General features: G+C 39.2%; 1 protein-coding gene across 5 annotated transcripts in view; it reads right to left on the reverse strand.

The window, feature by feature from the left end:
* The window catches only part of LOC124152356 (neprilysin-1-like), an 87,568-nt gene that overhangs the window by 14,526 nt on the left and 48,154 nt on the right, over positions 1-24,888 (reverse strand). For all 5 annotated transcript variants that reach the window (XM_046525278.2, XM_046525279.2, XM_046525277.2 and 2 more), the window contains 10 exons: positions 18,796-18,837; positions 15,402-15,563; positions 12,372-12,455; positions 11,400-11,605; positions 7,573-7,752; positions 5,827-5,913; positions 5,011-5,135; positions 4,747-4,849; positions 1,693-1,812; positions 606-704 (listed from right to left, as the gene is read on the reverse strand). In XM_046525278.2, coding sequence (XP_046381234.1) covers positions 606-704; positions 1,693-1,812; positions 4,747-4,849; positions 5,011-5,135; positions 5,827-5,913; positions 7,573-7,752; positions 11,400-11,605; positions 12,372-12,455; positions 15,402-15,563; positions 18,796-18,837 — 1,208 coding nt within the window. The remainder of the gene's footprint in view (positions 1-605; positions 705-1,692; positions 1,813-4,746; positions 4,850-5,010; positions 5,136-5,826; positions 5,914-7,572; positions 7,753-11,399; positions 11,606-12,371; positions 12,456-15,401; positions 15,564-18,795; positions 18,838-24,888) is intronic.

The raw sequence follows: 24,888 nt of genomic DNA on the forward strand, positions 1-24,888 counted from the left end.
ATAAAATATTCACCATTTATAACAACAACAACAATAACAACAACAACAACAACAAGCATGATATACTCATATGCCCCGCCAATATGACATGTCCAGTTGTTTGCAAGGCATTAGGCCTCCAGAAACGAGCACAACTGCCATTGTCAGTCAAAGTCAAAGTCATTACAATAGAAACTCGAAAAATAAATTTTTAAAACTAATAATAAACCTATCTATGGGCCAAGTTTGGTGAAGAAATTTTCAAGATCTGCTCCAGAAAGGGGCTATACTGCCATGGAAACTCAAAAATAATTTTTTAAAACTCCCAAACTATCAAAAGGCACCAGTTCACCACTAGACCTATGTATGTGCCAAGTTTAGTTGAGATTTCTCTCATGTTTTTTTAGTTCTGCTCTGGAAACGAAACGTGACAGACTGACAGACAGCACCCATTTCTATATCCCCCTTCCACTTCGTGGCAGGTAATAATAATAATAATAATAATAATAATAATAATAATAATAATAACAATAATAACAATAATAATAATAGATGATGATAATGATAATGAATTGTGCATTCAAACTGCATTTTCAACTCCCTGGGGAGTGTACATAACCCAGTACCTTCTCCTTGGCAAATGACTTTGTGATTTCATCCATCCAATGGTTCTCTTCCAGGAGTTCGTTGAAGGCTTCTCGGATATCGTGGATCATCTCCAAAGCCTGCACAAATACATTTGGGATCCAGTCAGCTTTCAAAATTTCAACTCATTGATTTAGGTCCCATGTTCGATAATAAAATAAAACTATAAATCATAAAATACATGAGATCTAAAAAGAAATGGTGTTGAGTAAAATATAAATGAAGAAATAAAACTGACATTGACCTTCTTTGAATTTTTTGTCATTACTGAAATAAAGAACGATGCAAATACACAAAAAATAAAATTATGTAATATGTCAGAAAATTAGGGTCAATATATAATGTGCCAGAGTCCATTCTCCAACTGAATGCTGATGCCGCAAAATTATTTGATTAAGTTTCATTCTCAGCCTCCTGGGGAGTATACAAATCAAGTTGCCATGTGAGGCACATGTGTTGCCATCTCATCCGACAGGGTACCCATTCACTGCTGGGTGAACAGAGGCATATTGTGTACAAAGTGTCTTGCCTAAGGTGACACCTTATGTAACCTAGGACCGAAGCAGAAGAAACTCTCAGAAGCTACTATGATAATTATCATTCTATGTTTGGAATCAAAACTGGTAGCTTGTGTAGGTGATCACCGAGGAGGAACAGCTATAGGTAACTCAATGGTCTAAGGTGCTCTAACTGTAACTTACTAAGAAGAGTCACGTCCCTTAGCCATGCAAGGATCTGCTGATTGTAAGTTTGAGACCAGATTCAATCTGGTAATGATTATTAATTTCATTGTCAGAACAGAGTTTATCGACCTGTACCAGTGTCTCACGCCGAAGACCCGGGTTCGATTCCCGACATGGGTACAATGTGTGAAGCCCATTTCTGGTGTCCCCTGCCGTGATATTGCTGGAATATTGCTAAAAGCGGCGTAAAACCGTTTTCACTCACTCACTGTACCACTGTCGGTTTTCCTTCAACATTAACCTGACATGCCATGATATAGCTGAAATATTACAAAGTGGCATTAAAACTGACATGCTCAGTCCAGCAACATTTCGTCCATCATACCGTGTCCTTGCTCTCCTTCTTGAAGTTGTCTCTGATGAACATGCTGCCCACGGCCATGCCCATCCGCTTGTTGACGTACTCCACGCACTTCTGCCAGCGTATCTTGTCACGTTTCACGCCCTGTGTTGTGGGGTAAAAACAGCTTTCATCAAAGCAATTATTGCTTTTCAATCACTTTTTCATGACCCCCCTCCCTATAATTCATTACCAGTCCCTAAATATGTTCATTTTATTGAAAAGAAAATTATTTGAAATCCTGCCTTAATCTCACCAGGCCCCACTCCCCTCTAATAAATTACCCTTTGTGCTCATACTTTTGATTCTGAATGCTGTCCACCTGTAGGACTGATCTAAACACTGCCTACCTGTTGGAGTCATCCAAACACTGCCTACCTGTGGGGCTGATCTAAACACTGCCTACCTGTTGGAGTCATCCAAACACTGCCTACCTGTGGGGCTGATCTAAACACTGCCTATCTGTGGGGCTGATCTAAACACTGCCTACCTGTGGGGCTGATATAAACACTGCCTACCTGTGGGGCTGATCTAAACACTGCCTACCTGTTGGAGTCATCCAAACACTGCCTACCTGTGGGGCTGATCTAAACACTGCCCACCTGTGGGGCTGATCTAAACACTGCCTACCTGTGGGGCTGATCTAAACACTGCCTATCTGTGGGGCTGATCTAAACACTGCCTACCTGTTGGAGTCATCCAAACACTGCCTACCTGTGGGGCTGATCTAAACACTGCCCACCTGTGGGGCTGATCTAAACACTGCCCACCTGTGGGGCTGATCTAAACACTGCCTATCTGTGGGGCTGATCTAAACACTGCCTACCTGTTGGAGTCATCCAAACACTGCCTACCTGTGGGGCTGATCTAAACACTGCCTACCTGTGGGGCTGATCTAAACACTGCCTACCTGTGGGGCTGAAATAAACACTGCCTACCTGTTGGAGTCATCCAAACACTGCCTACCTGTGGGGCTGATCTAAACACTGCCCACCTGTGGGGCTGATCTAAACACTGCCTATCTGTGGGGCTGATCTAAACACTGCCTACCTGTTGGAGTCATCCAAACACTGCCTACCTGTGGGGCTGATCTAAACACTGCCCACCTGTGGGGCTGATCTAAACACTGCCTATCTGTGGGGCTGATCTAAACACTACCCACCTGTGGGGCTGATCTAAACACTGCCTATCTGTGGGGCTGATCTAAACACTGCCTATCTGTGGGGCTGATCTAAACACTGCCTATCTGTGGGGCTGATCTCAACACTGCCCACCTGTGGGGCTGATCTAAACACTGCCTATCTGTGGGGCTGATCTAAACACTGTCCACCTGTGGGGCTGATCTAAACACTGCCCATCTGTGGGGCTGATCTAAACACTGCCTATCTGTGGGGCTGATCTAAACACTGCCTATCTGTGGGGCTGATCTAAACACTGCCCACCTGTGGGGCTGATCTAAACACTGCCTATCTGTGGGGCTGATCTAAACACTGCCTATCTGTGGGGCTGATCTAAACACTGCCTATCTGTGGGGCTGATCTAAACACTGCCCATCTGTGGGGCTGATCTAAACACTGCCTATCTGTGGGGCTGATCTAAACACTGCCCACCTGTGGGGCTGATCTAAACACTGCCTATCTGTGGGGCTGATCTAAACACTGCCTACCTGTGGGGCTGATATAAACACTGCCTACCTGTGGGGCTGATCTAAACACTGTCTACCTGTTGGAGTCATCCAAACACTGCCTACCTGTGGGGCTGATATAAACACTGCCTACCTGTGGGGCTGATCTAAACACTGCCTTCCTGTGGGGCTGATCTAAACACTGACTACCTGTTGGGAGTCATCCACATACTACCTATGTGTGGGGCTGATCTAAACACTGTCTACCTGTTGGAGTCATCCAAACACTGCCTACCTGTGGGGCTGATCTAAACACTGCCTTCCTGTGGGGCTGATCTAAACACTGTCTACCTGTTGGAGTCATCCAAACACTGCCTACCTGTGGTGCTGATCTAAACACTGCCTACCTGTAGGACTGATCTAAACACTGCCTACCTGTTGTAGTCATCCAAACACTGCCTTCCTGTGGGGCTGATCTAAACACTGCCTACCTGTAGGACTGATCTAAACACTGACTACCTGTTGGAGTCTTCCAAACACTGCCTACCTGTGGGGCTGATCTAAACACTGCCTACCTGTGGGGCTTATCTAAACACTGCCTAACTGTAGGGTTTTATAAAACACTGCCTACCTGTGGGGCTGATCTAGACACTGCCTATCTGTGGGGCTGATCTAAACACTGCCTACCTGTGGGGCTGATCTAAACACTGCCTACCTGTGGGACTGATCTAAACACTGTCTACCTATGTGGCTGATCCAAACACTGCCTACCTGTAGGACTGATCTAAACACTGACTACCTGTGGGGCTGATCCAAACACTGTCTACCTGTGGGACTGATCTAAACACTGACTACCTGTGGGACTGATCTAAACACTGTCTACCTGTGGGACTGATCTAAACACTGTCTACCTATGTGGCTGATCCAAACACTGCCTACCTGTAGGACTGATCTAAACACTGACTACCTGTGGGGCTGATCCAAACACTGACTACCTGTGGGGCTCATCCAAACACTGCCTACCTGTAGGACTGATCTAAACACTGACTACCTGTGGGGCTGATCCAAACACTGTCTACCTATGTGGCTGATCCAAACACTGCCTACCTGTTGGAGTCTTCCAAACACTGCCTACCTGTGGGGCTGATCTAAACACTGCCTATCTGTGGGGCTGATCTAAACACTGCCTATCTGTGGGGCTGATCTAAACACTGCCTACCTGTGGGGCTGATCTAAACACTGCCTACCTGTGTGGCTGATCTAAACACTGCCTACCTGTCTGAGTCATCCAAACACTGCCTACCTGTGGGGCTGATCCAAACACTGCCTACCTGTGGGGCTGATCTAAACACTGCCTACCTGTAAGGCTGATCTAAACACTGCCTACCTGTGGGGCTGATCTTAACACTGCCTACCTGTAGGACTCGTCTGTACTGGCGCCCCACATGTTGATAGGATTCTGTCAACTCAGCAGCAAAGTTTAGAATGACCCTCCACATGATGTAGTTGACGACTGTCCTGAGAGGTGAAATCAACAAAACTCATTTTCAAAACTTTTGCTTAGTTTGTTTTAATTTGGTACACAATCTGCCTTTTGTTGTGAGGGATATATGTCAAAAAGCATCACAGAGTAAAGAAATATGACATGATTCATTGCAACTGGGAGAGCATGGACTTACTGTCTGTCTGTTTCCATGACAGTGTTAAACATGTCGTGAAGGTACTCCGCAGCAAACACGACCACCGGCTCCTGCTCTGTGATTGGGTACGGCATGAACAGGTTGAAGTATCGCACCCAGTCAAACTGCAGCATACAAACACAAGTATCAGCACATATGAATAAACATTTGACAAGTAGACATCATTGTATAATGTAAATATGCAGTGTTTGTTTTTTACATACGAGTGGGAACAGAGATTATGAGAGTATGACTTTAGTTGTCAACTCAGTGGAAATGTAAATGGACTGACCATTAATATTCAGTAAGAGGAAGAATATTATATCGGTCTCTTCTTTAAGACATATAATTTATTTTCTCTGAAAAGTTAAGTTGAAAAAATTGACCCACAATTTATTTTCAGACCGAACAGTCAAACACATTTTGTTATACCTGAAGGCCAAGTTTTTTTCAATATTTACTTGAACAAATTATTTTTGAAAAATGATTTTGCAGGCAATTCCAGAATTTCAAATGTTGTGCTTGCCTAATTTAAGGTGAAGATGAGTGCAAACTTGTGCGAATCACTCATAAAATATATGTTCCAAAGCTGTGAACATGCTTCACAGAGATTGGCAGTAACTTTCATCACATTGTTAGGTCAAACCTTTTTTCTTTTGTTTTATGGCTTGTTTTGGCCCAAAAGTTCAGTAGGTCGAACCATAAAAATATATATAAAATTCCATTTTCAAATATTTATTTTGGTTTTCCCAAAAAGTTAAGTTGGTAGGAAAAGAAAAGGATGGGAGTTAGAAACATCATCTGTGAAGAACTTACGGTTGGCGTCACTTGCTGTAGCTCCTTAATGGTCATCTTGTCATAGATGGCGCCTGTATCGTGGCGCTCAGACTGGGGTTTTGTCACCTGCAAACATGAGGAAATGGTCAAGGTAGGATGAGTAACCTTGACCCCACAGGATCTGCATGACTTAAGGAATCAGTAAGATGTTTAGTTCATATTATCAGTTCATATGAATGAGAATTATACTTTGTTCATTTCAGAAGTTGCATGTTTTGGATGCAACTGGTAGGGCAGGACATAATTACCCTTTTCATGAACACCTGGGTCACTCATTTTCAGTTATTTACCAGTATTTTTCCTTTCATGTCATATGGAATCAGTTTTGATGTATAATGACAACTCCTAATGTTTAGGCAAGGCTTTAATGTTATTTTAAAGGTTATTCAGGAAGCATTTTTTCAATATTTGAACATGACCAAGTCCTTGACCCAAGTTGTTTTTCTCGAAAAAGTTATCTAAGACTGGAATGGTAAAAAATTCACCTTTGTGAAGAACTTGCTCAATGTTAGATTTTCTCTTGAAGTTTAAAAAATCACTAATTACAGTCAAACCTTTTTTAACTGTTCATGTCAGAAGTCCACAACTTGTAAGCCTAACAAAGTTAAAGGGCTAGCTATCAGCCATTATTTGGACACATCTGATAACCTTCATACCAATATTTCAAAGTTTTCTGTCACACGTGAAGATCCGTGTAAGAATGGATCTTCAGCAACCTATGCTTGCTGTAAAAGGTGACTATGCTTGTCGTAAGAGACGACTAACAGGATCGGGTGGTCAGGCTCGCTGACTTGGTTGATGCATGTTATCTATACCAATTGCGTGGATCGATGCTCATGATATTAATCACTGGATTGTCTGGTCCAGACTCGATTATTTACAGACCGCTGTCATATAGCTGGAATATTGCTGAGTGCAGCATTAAACAACAAACAACCCAACCAAAGTTTTCTGTCAAAATACAACTTGACATTTCCAGTGGGCTGAATAGGATCCTGGTTAATCCGAGTTACATCCCAATTCAAATCAACCACTTCTACTCCAGCTAAATAAAATTCATCGTCTATCAATGTTCATCATGTTGTATACTATCAACATATTTCTCCTGCATTTTTCTACCAAAACATGGGTTTTACTGAGTGTCCTCATGGGAATTAGCAGACATTCAGATTGTGACAATGATGGTTCAGATCAGAAGTGAGTAATTACTTTTTACATGGTCAATGACTCGGACCCCTGGCAAACTGAAACACTGATCATATGCCCATGAAGATCCGGGTTAGAATTGGTCTTCAGCAACCTATGCTTGTTCCTTGTAAAGATCAGGGTTAGAAGAGGTCTTCCGCAACCTATGCTTGTCATAACATGCGACTATGCTTGTCGTTAGAGGCATGTCATAGTATCCTAATTGCATGGATTTTAATGACTGGACTGTCTGGCACAGACTCAATTATTTACAGACCACCATTATAAAGCTGGAATATTGATGAGTGTGACGTTAAACAACAAACAAACAAACACTGATGATGTGACAAAATGTGCAACTTAAGACACTTGACCAAAGCCAAAAGAAAGTCTGATTGTTTCAGATTAGGAAGCTCCTTATACCACAGCCCATGGGTCAGGAGTAAAATGTAACTGAAGTGACAAGACAAGAATGGAAGAAAATTAAAAGGTTCTGGAATAGGTTATTCTCTTAGTATTATAATGAACACAGGAACTCACATTTGCCAGCTTGATCTCGAACTCGAGGACTTCGTGCAGCTCGTCCTGCGCCTTATGCATGTCTGCCCCAAGCAGGTGCGCCACGTCCAGCATGTACTTGTAGTATGCGTGGAAATACACCTTGTCCTCCGCCTGCAGGTAGTACTCCCGACTGGGCATCCCCAACTTTGGCTGATCTATCTGTAAGAGTGAGTGAGTGAGTGAGTGAGTGAGTGAGTGAGTGAGTGAGTGGTTGAGTGGTTGAGTGGTTGAGCGAGTGGTTGAGCGAGTGGCTGAGTGAGTGGTTGAGAGAGTGGTTGAGAGAGTGATTGAGTGAGTGGTTGAGTGAGTGAGTGGTTGAGTGAGTGGTTGAGAGAGTGATTGAGTGCGTGGTTGAGTGAGTGGTTGAGTGAGTGGTTGAGTGAGTGAGTGGTTGAGTGAGTGAGTGAGTGGTTGAGAGAGCGGTTGAGAGAGTGGATGGGTGGGTGGAGGATTATGGGTGGTTGAGTGAGTGGTTGAGAGAGTGGTTGAGAGAGTGATTGAGTGAGTGGTTGAGTGAGTGAGTGGTTGAGTGAGTGGTTGAGAGAGTGATTGAGTGCGTGGTTGAGTGAGTGGTTGAGTGAGTGGTTGGGTGAGTGAGTGGTTGAGTGAGTGGTTGAGAGAGTGGTTGAGAGAGTGGATGGGTGGGTGGAGGATTATGGGTGGTTGAGTGGGTTCCATCAAATGGGCATAACTAAAAGAATTGTCAACTCGTTGCGTAATGAACACGTATATATTTCCCCATATATATATATATTTTTCAGATGCTACTTAAAACACATCGGGACTTACGGTATCGTAATGCATGTTTGAACACATTAAACTGTATGTTGGGTATATTTTTAGATGTAAGACATATGTTAAGTCAAAAATTATTCCTGGGGGATTCTTTGACCGAAGTACTTGAAGTCATATGCGCATTCTGTTTGGTTTGTCGTATTTTCGCACATAACATTCATCGATAGGGGGATGAGTCTTCTTGCAGGTTACGGAAAGGGGCGAGTGGTGACGAACGATTATGTACTGGTATAGAAAAAAGAGTCTCTGATCAGATCTATCTCTCTTGATGGATATATACAAGTCCTCAACTTCCATGATTGGATAAAATATGTAATTACACATCACAAAGCAGTCCTTCATGTGATGATAATACACTTTATAGCCTAAGATGCAACATCACAGAGGGAGTAGATACACCTCATTACTCTCGTTCACGGGACATTGTGCATTCAATTGGATTCTCAGCTCCCTGGGGATCATACATCACAAGCTGCAGGAAGGTTTCCATTGACGTCACAATCTCATCCTATCACAGATCATTTCACAGCTGAGGGAACAGAGGCCATGTTGAATAAAGTCTCATGGCCATGGAGACACAGGTATTTATATCTCATCTGACCTTTATAATCAAAACAGCATCAGGATGTCTGTAGTGTCTTATTTATCATTTTATTATGGTTCTGTTCAGATGAACAAAGCCTTCCAAATGGCGTGCTGGTTTTCTTGGGGGAATTAGCCAGCAAAGAGCCGGAGTCACAGGAGACTAATCACAGTTTTATTTACAAGAACAATTAACAATGAACAATCTACAATATTTTAAAATATAGCTGAGGGTGCCACAGAGAGTCGGTACAACCCTCTGGGCTGTGAGAGAGAGGTCTGCTTGGTATGAGCGTCAAACCCCTTCTGCTTAACATTTTGCTTCTGTATGTATTTAATAAAACTTAGAACAATAAAAAAGGAATATGATTGGTTGACACACGATGGGGTGTGCCCTGTGGTTAATGAATGGCGAGACAGAGGGGAATACTTAATCCTGTTTATCCTGTTGGACTGGCACTCATCTTGTTGACATATTTACTGGATGCTTGTAAAGAGATTATGGTATCACTATAGACGAGCTTGTATGGGGGCTAATCCTTAATGACTCTAAATTGAAGTAATTGCTGAATGTTCTTCTAATATAGGTGATGACAGATTTACTTAAATAAGTTGAAGGCAATCTGTAAGACTATGTAGACATATCTTTTGTCTTATTGGATATTATGTCTGGGAGTTGGGATCTTGATACCTTGGGCTAGTATTTATCTGAAAGCTTTAAATCTATTCAACTATGTAGACATAACTTTTGTCTTATTGAATAGTATGTCTAGGAGATGTGTTCTCGTTACCTTAGACTAGCATCTATCTAAAAAGCTATGACTGAAACTACTAATATTTTGTATATGCATTTTACCCAGGTCGGGTGGGTACTGAGTAGGACCCAGGTACACACAGGACTACCCGGACCTGTGGTTAGTCACATGATATATTGTTTAATGACAAAAATTATGCACCCATTCCTTCTGACTTTATATGGCTGAATAAAGATATAACTAAAGTCAACATCAGTGTATGCATGACCAGATTGTTATATACGTGAATCCAAATACGTTTTGCCAGGGCTATGGTAAAAAAATTCCCAATTGGACATTTTGTACCTATCTCTTGAGGCCTACAGTGGGTACCCAGCTAGGTAATAGGGGGGAATGGTACCCGGGTAGTAAATTTGGACTCGTCCCAGCCCTAATAATCAGATATGCCATTCTATTTAAACATACACTTGACATGAGTATCCGTTTTGAGTATCATGGAGAGACAAAAATATCCCTATCAAAGGTGGAGAAGTACATTTCTGATAAGTTTAGCGCATATGCATATTCAGGCAAAATTAGCATGGACGTATTGCAACAAAGGTCCGTACAGCAGGTACCAGGTGAGCTTCAGCACAGTGCTGCTTTGTTATGTTTGGTTTACATACAGCCCATGTTTAAATGTATATTTAAAAAGATTGACATTTTGGATTATCCCTTTCCCAAAATTGAGTCCTTTAATATCTGTCAGCATGCAACTGACTGCAAAATAAGCAACCATGGTTGGCCATTTGAAAAGTTTGATCAAAACCTCTTCAGCAGATTTGGTGTCATTTTGGGAAGATGGATTACTCTCAGTTTCAGCTTTATCAGTCCAGTGTTAGAAATATATGACAGTAATCACCCCTGGAGTATTTTCGTAGCTGTAACATGCTATCTTATTTGGATAGAAATTAGTTTCTAATGACACTATCTTGCTGTAATCTGCTACAAGGATCGTGATTGATCAAATGCAAGCACCTGGCCTTAGGCAGCCAATCAATTACAGCCATAGATACCGTCCATGTGCATGATAAATGTCATATTTAGGCAAAAGCTTTTGGTTAAATTGTGTTATTCTGAATGTTTAAGTAAGAAATCACAACCAATATTAAAAATATGGAACTCCGTGGAAGTATTATGCTAGGTTATGACCTTTAATACAGAATGCTCCTGCATATATTTTGGCCTGTCCGAGCCTAATAATGCTGGTGGCGAAAGCTGGATGTCATTTGACTTACATAAAATGTAATGGCATGAAAAGATGGTAAGTTTGACAACTTTTAGATAAATTTTTGTTGCTTTTATAAATATAATTTATTTAAAGATTTGCTTGAAACATCCTTATGTTGCTCTTTGATATGTGTGATGTGGACCCGTTGTCCTGAAGCATGTGTCCTAGAAATCTTTGTTTTCAATAACATTGTGGGAAATAGTTTTAAAATATTTTTAATCAATCGATAAAATATGATAAGTTGAAATGAAATACATATTTTCAAACATTGTGAAAAATGATAGATTTAATCATGAATGATGTGACAGTTAGGTTCATAAAATTATATAATATTTTGACACGGCTACAGGCTGCAGTGTCTGGGGACTCGATGTTGAAAGAGCTAATAGGTGCCCTGTTTCTACCTGTAGGATGTTGACGGAAGAGTTTTTGTCATCAGCGCTGACCAAGATGTCCATAAGAACTGGAGCGTTGTACTTCCCTCGCAGTTTCCCCAGCAACACTTCAAGGTCAAAGGTGGATGGATCCCAGCTGGCGTCAATGAGTGGCCATCCTCCCAGGCTCTCCAGCACCTCCCGGAGCGGGGTATCTCCGACTCGCTCCACTTGGGCTGCAACGATGTTACACAGTACGGCAACCAATGTGTGTGTGTTTCATGTTGCACTCGCAATGTTCCAGCTGTATGTAAACAATCAAGTATGGGCCAGACAATCCAGTGATTGATATCATGAGCAACTGTTCCACACCGTTGGGGTACGATGACACGCAATGAACCAAGTCACCGACTCCTACATTTTGCATTATTCTTTCAAAACTTTTCACACAAACGTCACCCGTGAAGATCAGGGTTAGAATAGGTCTTCAGCAACCAATTCTTGCCGTAAAAGGCAACTATGCTTGTCGTAAGAGGCGACTAACAGCATCGGATGGTCAAGCTGGCTGACTGGTTCTTTGCATGTCATCATATCCAAATTGCGTAGATCGATTCTTATGCTGTCCATCACTGGATTGTCTGGTCCAGACGTGATAATTTACAAACCACCGTCATCTGGAACATTGCTGTGTGTGTCATTAAACAACAAACAAACACAACAAAAGTCACAAAAAGTGAGTGAGTGAGTATGGTTTTACGCTGCTTTTAGCGCTGCTTTTAGCAATATTCCAGCAATATCACGGCGGGGGACACCAGAAATGGGCTTCACACATTGTACCCATGTCAGGAATCGAACCCAGGTCTTTGGCGTGATGAGCGAACGCTTTAACCACCAGGCTACCCGACTGCCCCCACAAAAAAGATGAATTCAGTAGAACGATAAGACGTCAGCATCATGTCTTCATTAAGCACAGATTATTTATGCCACAAAACATATACTTACAGACATTGATGCAGGATCGGTACAAGACCTTGGCCTTGAGAGTGGCCTCGCAGTCATGGGGGGTGGGGTATTCCTCCAGGAGACCTGTAGTATAATAACATTATTTAAGAGTTATTCTTTTTTATGTGAACAGGCAAATATTATCCTTCTGATTTAATGATATTTCTGAAAGCCAAATAAGAAATACGTACATTTTCATTTATTTTAAATGTATTTTTTCAAACAACGTTATACATGTACTCAGAGATCAGTCTAAAAAACAAATTTATGAATTATATCTTTCACTGTTTTAGACCTCAGGGAATGGGTAAAGTTTCTTTTTTTATAGGACAGGACAATTTCATTATCTAATTTATATATGTGCTTCACAAAAAATGCATGAGACAAAACAAAAAATATAACTACAAGGCTTTGTCGCTCACGCAATCTCATTAAAATAAGATCTTCGTTCTCGCTGCCGCTAAACAAAGATCTGAGGACATCCCATTACGGGTCACGTCAGAACGACCTTTCATCCAACCAATCAGAGCGTCGCTTACCAAATCATAAAAGTGACAGTCGGAATGTGTTTTCGAATCATGCAACATCGAAAATGTCAACGCAGACAGTTACGACCTGTACAATTGCTTCGTCAAAATTATTGTCTATCTCTCGCTTTAGTGGGATAAACATTTGAACGAAGGAGGCGTTGAACTGTATGTGGGAAGCATTGCCATACAATCGCAACCATATATTAGACATTCCGGAATGTTCATTTGTTCAGTTTTCAAAATTTTAATCGAGAACTGTGTCAACATATTTTTCAAGCGTAATCTGAAATGGAAGTCGCCAGGTTGAAACGAGTGCCGTAAAGCTCGAGAAAGGTGCTTTCTAATTGGCTGATGTCGACTTCTTGTTGGTCATTTCAGTGGTCGGTCAAAGTTCGCGAAAAGGTCGTTCTGACGTGACCCGTAATGGGATGTCCTCAGATCTTTGTTTATTGGCAGCGAGAACTCAGATCTGATTGTAATGAGATTATAGCTCACGTGAATATAGAAGAAATAATGGCAGCTGTGTTTAAAATCGGATCAGAATTCCGTGAGCATTATACAGACAACATAGCTGGGATCATTTACCCAAAGTTTCAGTTCCATACAACTTGTAGTTTCAGAGGAGATGTGGAACATGTGAACGTTTATGACGGATAGACAATGCACCATGACATCAACTAATTTGATTTTTAGTCAAGTAAAATCTGAAACCTTTAGTTTTCCTTTTTATAAATGATGGACAAGAAATGACTTAAAAAGAAATATTTATGAAATCCTATATTTATTTTAATTATCAAAATGAACTATAACCTATAAGTGTTCAAAAGAAAAGGCCTTCTTGTGAGGTGATTACTTTCAGTGTATTGTTAATGCATACACACTTTCAATACTTGCAGAAAAAACAACATTGCACATTTTCCATCACGTTAAAAAACATAAAATATCTTGATCTACTGTTAGGGGCAAATTAACCTAAGTTTTCCTTATATAAGAGTAATAGTTCATGCAACAGTAATAACATATGGAGGCATTTCTGAATCTTTTTTCAAGTTTTGGCAAAATATCAAGTGAAGAAAAAGTGAAGAATTACCTTTTGACGTGACTTTTTCTTTTACATAACTGATGATAGAGACAGAATATTTTTTGTTTTATATTTCTTTTTACCAGCAAATCTACGGTTTTGTAAAAAATACACCTCTTTGTTTTCCGTTGATTGATTGTAATGCATCACTAATTGTATTATGAAGTCAAAGATGCACATGAAACTGAACACTGGGCTCCACTGAGAAAACACAAATTCCCACAACACAAAAAGCTACAAAAAATATCAAAATTAAATCAAATTTTTCATTTTTTAAAATGTAAATGATGCCATTGTTTAACAATGACCTAAATAACCCCAGGAAGTACTTTGTCCTTGTTGCAGAAGTAAATGTCTGACTCATAGACAGTGTGAGTGAGTGAGTTGGTTTTAATGCCGCTTTTAACAGTATTCCAGTTATATCGCAGCATGTCAGCTTAATGTGGGGGGAAAGCCCAATGTGATGTAGGTCTCAGACGTTTACCACTTTGGTGAAACCCACAAGCACGGGTATGGTGCTGACAAACCTAGAAACATAATCGGTGTGAATTGGGATTTGAACCCACAATCAGGTTTCTGGCGTGCCAAAGGGACGCAACTCTGCAAAGTGAATCACGGTGCCTTAGATGACTGGGCCACCCATGCCCCCGATTCACAGACAGACAAGTTATTGCAAAAATAATGTGTGAGTAAATTGGGAGATAAACATTCCGTGATTTCAGTGAAGATCCCTGCTTTCAAAAACCTACATGTTAAAATTATCATTTGTGCCTACTGACTATGACTGAGATGGATTGGTACTTTCCTTCGAATATTTTCTTTCACAGAGATGAATACATGAAGGTATCTGTTTTAATCTAGATTGTTATTGTGATTTGAAACCTCTGAATGTAAACACTGAGAAAGAAGTTTTTATTCAAACTAATTGTTTTATGTTGCTGCACTAAGTATATTGAGGCTACAAATATATTAATGGCTTTATTTCTTATAATTTTCACCTGCCAATTTGGATATCCCCTGTCAAATATTAATCTCAATTATGGGCAAAGCTGACCAGGGTTTCTCTTCAATGTGGTATCATCTTCTTTATCTTTGATACCTCTCTGCATGGGCTCGTAATAATTGACTATGTCCAGTTTCCACCCTTGCCGAACTAGGCTGGAATTCCGTAGTTACATTTTGGCTGGACTAATGAGTCTATGCATAGTCCAATCAAAATCGTGTAACAAACTATACATCCAGTTCATAAACAACATGGATTTTAACATGCAGATTTCAGTCGACTGCAGGATTTGCAAAGCATGTAAACTTTCCAAATGTTTTTATGTTTCTGATCCAGACATTATGACTTCACATTCACATATAAAGACGTTTACAGATCCTGAGGAATTTGCATTGACACAAACATGCATTGCTCACCTTTTAAAATGATCTGTAGTTCATCATGCAGTTTCTCAAAGGTGTTGAAGCTGGACTTCTCCTCGGGGATAACATAGGTCTTGTCCCACTGACCACAGGCGAACTGGTAGAAGTCCTCACACGGGTTGACCGTCACATCCATCATGTCCATCAGCTGGGACGCTAGCACATGAAAAAATACCACAGTGACATCAATAGCACACTTAAATAACAAAAGAGTAGAGGAAACACTTTTACATACATACGCAAAAATGATGTTCGATGTAATTATCTAATTTGACTTGTACCTGTTTTTTTTTCAGGTGAACAATTGACTTGCCTTTGCATGTGTCTGTGATGGGTGCCACCGGTGGGGTAGGATATACTCACCTTTGCGGGAACACCTGGTGTCATCACTGATAGTGATGCTCATGAAGTAGTCAGAATCATAGAAGTAGTAAAAGAATCATAGCAGAGAATTCTTACAATTATGGAAATAGTTTTTTCATTTTAATTATGACAAACAGCGCCGAACACAAAGAATGAAAATGTGGACACAAATCATTTCTGTTCCTTTCATGGTTAAAAGAATCTGTTTCATATAACACTGGAAAGCTGGGATATATGTTTTTAGTTGCAAGACATATGACAGGTTAGCCTGACTAAAAGTGTAGTACCAATGCCAGAAAAACATTTCATTTGTATTCTAGCCTTACACAGTTAGCAAGTTTGGGTCATTTCTTGGTTTTCTGTATATCTTTGTTTGAAGTTCCCCAAGGGGGAACAGTCATATCGATCATGGTACCACCAAACCAGAAATGGATATAATTTTTCCATATTTCACTTCTCTTCTAATTCCTACTTTTCTTTTCATATATTTATCTGGGAGAAGAATTACAGCTGTAAGTTACAAGGGCTTGAGTCATGTCAAGTGACACCAGAAACAAAGAACAAGATAATGGGCACAAATCAAGGAACTGAACCCGGTCATCACGGTTTGTTCGCCAGGCAGGCAGCGCATCATCCTAGTTTGGCTATCTCCATGGATACAATCTTTCTTGCAAATTTTGCCCTATTATTGATGCTTTTGACACCATCATAATCTGTAAAGATGGAGTCTTGATTGACGTTATTGATAAATATTTTTAGCCAACAATTACCAGGGTAACCGCACTGGGATTTCAATTTTATAGCCATCCCATATCATTTTCCTGGGTAATAAATATCATATTTTCAAATATATTCTCAAGTCAAATTAAAAACATTTTCACTTTCAAAGATTCAGAAATTTGATCTTGCACCTTTAAAACTGATTAACTTTTATGATTGATTGGTGGCTTGTGATGAAAAAGTAATTGATTTTAGATTTTCATCCAATCATCCATTATTTTCACACATGACCTTTACTGTTCTGTTCCTGGAAGTCTGCAAGTTGAGATGTGTTAATGACATATTCTTGTACTTGAATTTCCAACTCAAAAAGCAATCGCACTCAACGTGAAAACTGAAACCAACCAGTCACTATAGCTTTCATGAGTGCAAGAAATTTGTAGTTTACCCAAATTAATTCTATCTAATTACTATCAACTTGGGAGATAAACAGGCTGTGTTTTCAATGTACCTAATGAGTCAACCAGCAACCTGGATTTAAATTCTCGGAACAAGCATTAATGATTTCTGTATCTCAAAATAGAATACACAGTGAACTACATTCCAGTCCAACATGCTTAAAACAAACTGATGGATATTATGACCTGTATTTTTGGTACCGGACATTTGTGGTATGATAGCTGTATGTATATGCTTATAACAAACTACAGCTAAAATACGTGGTCCTTTCAGTTTGTTCTAACCGTAGTTTACTGTATTCTGGGAGTTCCAGATGCAACGTCATGAAGACACACTGTAATGTTATTGTGAGTTTTATCCATACATCTTGTTGCTTCCTCACCAAAAGGATGAACTATCGATGGAATATTTATGTTGTTTTCTTTAGTTGAGACCAGAATTTCTGAACGCAGGTGGTAAAGTCATAAAGCTGAATCATTATAGAAGCTGACTTCTGATTGACCCAATAACAATACATCATTTAGTTAGATTGGATGGTCAAAGATCACTCACAGTTCACTGTGTTCTAAGGTGGTGCCCTCTATTCTTAGTTTCAGAGTACAAGACCCAATTGTAGTGAGATTGTAAAAGTTTCAACATGTATCCACATTTCCTCTAAGGTAAACCTGATGCCTCACAGGCTCATGGCAAGCAAAATTTTGTTCAGACTAAAGATTCTGAAATACCCTGGCCCAACCAGCTACTGAAATTTTAACAGTGATATATTTTGCTATCCTCTTTGTTGATTAAATTTTTAAAAAGTCTGATCACCAAAAATAAAAAAAATATCCAAAAAATATAATAAAAATAATAACGAATTGAGGTGGCGTGATCAGAGTTATCCCCCTTCACCTTGTTTGAGTGAAAGCTGTTACTGTAACATTGTTTCGTGTTTTTAAGCTAATATTTTGACTACCAAACATTGCAGAGGACGAAACATAAACTGCTGTATCTTTAAACTAGTGTTATTTAAAACTGGCGAGTAACTTTTACGGCTAGCTCACCCTGTTGGCCAGCAATGTTTTGCAACGATTTCACACACAGATCTGGGGTAGCAGAAATTCTGCTGTCCTGCTCAAAAGTGAACTATACAATACTACTCAACTTTTGATAGGGAAGCAAGATATTTTTTTACTGGTAACAAGACGTGCACCTGCGTTACACACTGTTCATGATTTGTTTGCATATTCCACTAGGCAAGATGTCAGTGGATGTTGTTAGGTGTAAGTGAGTGTGTTAGTGAATATTATTATATGTTGCTTTTAGCAATATTACAGCAATATCAAAGCAGAAGACAACGGAAATGAGCTTCACACACTGTACCCATGTGGGGAATTGTACCCGAGTCTTCGGCGTGACAAGCGAATGCTTCATGTGCAAGTACTTTAAGAAGAGAGAGAGCTTTCTATAATGATCCGGCTTCATACCTTTACTACCTCAATTCAGAAATTTTGTTTTATGCCAAAGAAAAAACATGTTGAACACAAATTTGGTACTTCTTTAAGGGGGTATTTTGGTTCTCAGAAGTTGCAGGGAGTACAAAATATTGACAACAATATAACTGTTGGCTGTAATCATCTACATTCGGAACCAAACATTTGAATTTATAAACGAGACACAGAAATCAGATATGTTAGTGCCGAGAATTCAAAAGCCTCAACACTGATCAGCTCAGGTTTTGAAGAGCGATATTGTAAAAATCAGATTTTAATTAAATTGAATCATGTCCCATAGTACATTTATGATTATAAGTAATTCTGCCACATAATTCATGGCTGAAGATAATAAATGTGAAGTCTCATATTACCTGTTTTAATGCAGTCAGCTGTTAAACAGTGTTTGGATTCTTCTGAAACACAAACATACATGGCACTATCAACAATTCATAGCTTGACATTCAAATGAGTGTTGGAGTCAGTTATTAAGCTGCTTTTCACAATATATGCAAGCAACATTGTGTCGGAGCACCATTACCTGAGCTTCACAACTTGTACCCAGAAAAGAATCAAATCTTAGTCTTCTCAGAAATAGGCTAACTCTGTCCTGTACACACTGGTACATGTGGTACAGCAGGCCCCATGTAGCAGGCTAAACCTTTACCAGGCCAGTTCTTGCCCAGGGACAAAACAGACAAGGCAAAACCAAGATTCCCTGAGGTTTAGCTTTGGCTAGATCCTTCTCCTCTGGATTACAGGGGGGCACAGGTGGCCCAGTTGTTTAAGAGTTGCGTCCCTTGGTCACACCGGAAACCTATGATTGTGGGTTCGAATCTCGGTTCTCCCCAATTATGTTTCTAGGTTTGTCAGCACCATACCCGTGCTCGTGGGTTTCACCAAAGTGGTAAACGTCTGAGACCTGCATCACTTTGGGCTTTTCTCCCACATTAAGCTGACACGCCGCGATATAACTGGAATACTGGTAAAAGCAGCGTTCAACCGAACTCACTCACTCTGGATTTCAGATATATTGAACATAAGATGCAAATTGGATTCTTAGTTCTCTGGGATTCTGGATGTGAGTGCCTCAACTCACAGTTGAGAGATGTGCTGGTCATGGGCCAGAATCACAGTTGTGCCATGATAATGGCCCGTAGTCAGTGGCACCAGGGATTTCTCCAGGATTCTAAACTAAGTACCCCCAGCAGGCAATTTGGGAGAAAATAGCTATTAATTGTTCAAAACTGGGATTTTTAAAGTTCTTATTTTCTTAAATTCAGAGGTAGGCCTATCATAACATTGTATTTTGAGATAGCATTCAATGCAATAATATATAACTAAACATTACAACCCCTTCCTTTTTGTTCGTCCTGTTACCAGTGAAATACAGGTTATCTCTACAAAGCCATAAAAGTAGTTATTGGTTGTATATTAACATAAATTGGGAGACTTTTAATTCCATTTGTTCTTAATATTTGCTTCAGACTAGGGGTTGAATATTGGCCTCAGAGCATGTCTTGATAAATCCCTGCCGTAATTATTGTCTTGGACCTGCATAATTTTGGGCTTTCTCCAGCATTAAGCAGCTTTGTCCAAGGTACTGAGGATGTCTGCTGGAATTGGTTTGTGTTCACTGCGCAACCCCAGATGTCATTAATCATGAGGGAATTGTGACATAGTCTACATCTACCTGTCATAAAGATGACGTGGTACAGTTGAGAATCAGAAAGAGATCTATACAAAAGTAGGTATTTGTGAATCAGGCATGATTGTACACTGTGTTTTCACATATCCACAAATGAATAATTCCCAATATACTCTTACTTTTGAAATAGTGATTTTTTACAAGGCCCACGAAACAGGGACTAAGTGGCCAATATGACTGTGTGTGTCACTGTACCATGAGTGAACCTATCTATGGTCGTGCTATCAACCACTGGTTTGTCTGGTCCAGGCAAAACTAAACTGCATGCTGTCGTGATATATCTGCATTACTGATGACTTTAGCAATCCATGCACCCATCAATTCATTGATCCATCCATCCATCACCTCATCAATACATCATCAAACCATTCTCCCATCCGTCAATTCATCAATCTATTCATCACCTCATCCATCACTCCATCCATCAATACAAAGATCAATACATCCATTCACCCATCCATCAATTCATAGATGCACCCATGCCATCCATCACCTCTTTCGGCAAGCATGTGTTACTCATGACCTTTTTTTCTATCAGGATCTTCAAGGCTCCTTCAAAGTTAGAAGTGAATCCTTTAACCACTTGGCTACCTCACTGACTGACCATAAAAATTGGGATTTATGTTAAGATATATCATGTAAGTTTTGCCAGTATGATAACATACGTTACTCACCCAAACCCTTTGGAAAACATACCCAGGAATGCATTTCACATAAACTTTTATTGAAAATAAATCCTGTCAGTCATGTCTGTGTAACACAAATACTAACTTTCACATGTTTCAGATTTTTACAAAAGAGAAATTTGGACAAAAAGTTTTTAAAAAGACACATTTGCAAAAAATAGAAAAATATATCAGTAGCCATCATTTTTAAATTCAGGAAATGTAAGCATCTGTCTACTGTCATACTGTCACAACTTTCTATTATCTGAAGACATCCACCAGCAGGATATCCATCTATTTGATTAGCCATCGCAGTTACCATGCTCTCATCCAACACAGTCCCCACCACCATTAGATGAAATATAACTCCTGGCGACTGTTCGTCAAATCAATCACGGCATCATTGTCTTGTTGAGAGGAATCAAGCCAGCATGTGGTTGTAACAGAACCACCCGCAGTGGAGCGGAAGGTACTGGAGACTAATGAAGTGTTGTGTAAACTCGCTCTCCAAACTCACATGTTGAGATGCTCTCTGCAGAGAAAGGGGTTTGCAATTGACAGAAACTGAAACATTCTTTGTAGTTCTTATTTGTTCCATGGCAAACAGTGCAGCCACACAGGCTCTGTGTTCCTCAGTCACTGTGTCACCTGACACAAACCTACTTTGCTGTTATATAACCAGTTTAGCTTATATATAACCTATCTATCTGTTATGTAACCTATTGAGCTGAATTTTTTGTTATAACCTATCTGTTATATAACCTATCGAACTGAATTTTTTGTTATAACTATCTGTTATATAACCTATCGAGCTGAATTTTTTGTTATAACCTATCTGTTATATAACCTTTCGAGCTGAACATTTTTTATAACCTATCTGTCTGTTAGGTTATATGTCAGCTGTCTTGCTGATAAAATTTACATCACCTGTCTAGCTGATTTGGTTGTTTGTTGTTTAACGCCACACTCAGCAATATTCCAGCAATACGATGGCAGTCTGTAAATAATTGAGTCTGGACCAGACAGTCCAGTGATTGATATCATGAATGTGCATGATCCACAGAGTTGGGAGTGATGACATGCATCAACCAAGTCAGCGAGTCTGAACATCTGATCCGTTAGTCACCTCTTACAACAAGCTAATATGTGACCTATCTAGTTGTTAAACCTATCTAGCTGATATGATTTATATAACCTATCTATTTGTTATGTAACCTATCTATCTGTTATATACCTGTTATGTAACCTATCCAGCTAACAAGATTCATATGTTCGATGTAGCTTAATATATATAGCTATCTAGCTGTTATGTCACCTATCTAGCTAACAAGATTCATATGACCTATGTAGCATAATGTATGGCTATCTAGCTGTTATGTAACCCATCTAGCTATCAAGCTTCATATAACCTATGTAGCTTTATATATATAGCTATCTAGCTGTTATGTAGCCTATCTAGCTAACAAGATTCATATAACCTATGTAGCATAATGTATGGCTATCTAGCTGTTATGTAACCTATCTAGCTAACAAGATTCATATAACCTATGTAGCATAATGTATGGCTATCTAGCTGTTATGTAACCTATCTAGCTAACAAGATTCATATAACCTATGTAGCTTTATATATATAGCTATCTAGCTGTTATGTAGCCTATCTAGCTAACAAGATTCATATAACCTATGTAGCATAATGTATGGCTATCTAGCTGTTATGTAACCTATCTAGCTAACAAGATTCATATAACCTATGTAGCATAATGTATGGCTATCTAGCTGTTATGTAACCTATCTAGCTAACAAGATTCATATGACCGAGGTAGCTTTATATATATAGCTATCTAGCTGTTATGTCACCTATCTAGCTAACAAGATTCATATGACCTATGTAGCATAATGTATGGCTATCTAGCTGTTATGTAACCCATCTAGCTATCAAGCTTCATATAACCTATGTAGCTTTATATATATAGCTATCTAGCTGTTATGTAGCCTATCTAGCTAACAAGATTCATATAACCTATGTAGCATAATGTATGGCTATCTAGCTGTTATGTAACCTATCTAGCTAACAAGATTCATATAACCTATGTAGCATAATGTATGGCTATCTAGCTGTTATGTAACCTATCTAGCTAACAAGATTCATATAACCTATGTAGCATAATGTATGGCTATCTAGCTGTTATGTAACCTATCTAGCTAACAATTTTCATATGACCTATGTAGCATAATGTATGGCTATCTAGCTGTTATGTAACCTATCTAGCTAGATTCATATAACCTATGTAGCAGGGGTCCGGAAACCGCATATGCGCCGGACATGTCCGATTGGGAATCTCAAATGTCCGTTTTAAAATATTGCTTACCGGACATTTTAAAAAGTATTGTCCGGACATTCTTAAATTTTGACCGGACATGATCAACAGTTAGGACTGAGCAGTTTCTGTCTGCAGTTGCAACACAATGAAGATTAACTACACTGACAAGCTTTGTTTGTTTTGATTGCTGTAAATACATCGTACCTACATGATAGTCCAATCGGTCAATCACTGTAATAGGCAATAAACTGAGTTGACACTGATTAATCGAGGATTAATTACTGAGAACATCTTGTTAATTTGAGTGAAAGGTGTTTACAACTGTACATTAATACCTTGCATCATCGATGTACCTCATTATCCTCACAATGCTACGATACGTAACCTCAAACAAGAAGCGAAAGCGTGACGACAGCCAGTCGACCGATGCAGATCAGTCGAGCGGATCTGCCAAACCCTCAAAGTCTGGACGATCATTTTGTAAGTCGTGGCTAACGACTTTCACTTGGTTGACATACAATGAGGATTTGCAGATTTTATTGTTTTCAGTAGCTAGTCATATATTGAATCTTGATTGACCTCCATTTTGCTTTCTCGGACGATCGATATCCAATTTTTTTATGGTCAATAAATAAGTACAGATGAAAAAAGTATTCAAATAACTATTGCTATCAACGATATTTTTGTATTTGTGATTAAATTATCTGTCTTGTTTTTAAAAAAATCTTTAGTTAAAAAAAAAATTTCCCGTGAGGTCACGTGATAACCAAATATGGAATAATAGTCTCGATCCAAATGTTACAACGCGTACACTTGAGCAGACTCATGAATATAACTCATGAATATTAATTAGACCGTTCACTACGTTAACAGATCGTTATTATAAAAGAAACAAACGTATGTTTTCCATGTAAATCTAAAATGATATTATTTGTTATTAATCGTCCGGTGAATTAAACATTGAAACAATTCATAATTCATCATATTATGAATACGTAAACTTGTAATGTGTGTGAAAAGTCGTACTAAAAATACGCTATTTGAAGGGGGCGTGGCCTAAATGCAAATGTCCGATTGGGATTTTAAATTTTCCGGACCCCTGCTATGTAGCATAATGTATGGCTATCTAGCTGTTATGTAACCTATCTAGCTAACAAGATTCATATGACCGAGGTAGCTTTATATATATATAGCTATCTAGCTGTTATGCAACCTATGTAGCTAACAAGATTCATATGACCTATGTAGCATAATGTATGGCTATCTAGCTGTTATGTAACCTATCTAGCTAACAAGATTCATATGACCGAGGTAGCTTTATATATATAGCTATCTAGCTGTTATTTAACCTATCTAGCTAACAAGATTCATATAACCTATGTAGCATAATGTATGGCTATCTAGCTGTTATGTAACCTATCTAGCTAACAAGATTCATATGACCGATGTAACAATATATATTAAGCTATCTAGCTGTTACGTAACCTATCTATTTGTTGAATATGTATCAAGCTGATATGTAACCTATCTAGCTAACAAGATTCATATACCCTATGTAGCTTAATATTTTGCTATCTAGCTGTTATGTTACCTATCCAGCTGATATGTAACATATATTGCTGTTATGAAACCTATCTAACTGTTATGTAGCCAATCTACCTGGTGCATAACCTGTCTATCTGATACATAACCTGTGTAACATTTATTGCTGTAATGTAACCTAACTGTTATGTCATTTATCTAGCTGATATATAACCTGATGTATAAACCATC

The sequence above is a fragment of the Haliotis rufescens genome, unplaced genomic scaffold, assembly GCF_023055435.1.
Source record: "Haliotis rufescens isolate VD_foot unplaced genomic scaffold, xgHalRufe1.0.p SCAF_13, whole genome shotgun sequence".
NCBI lineage: Eukaryota > Metazoa > Mollusca > Gastropoda > Lepetellida > Haliotidae > Haliotis > Haliotis rufescens.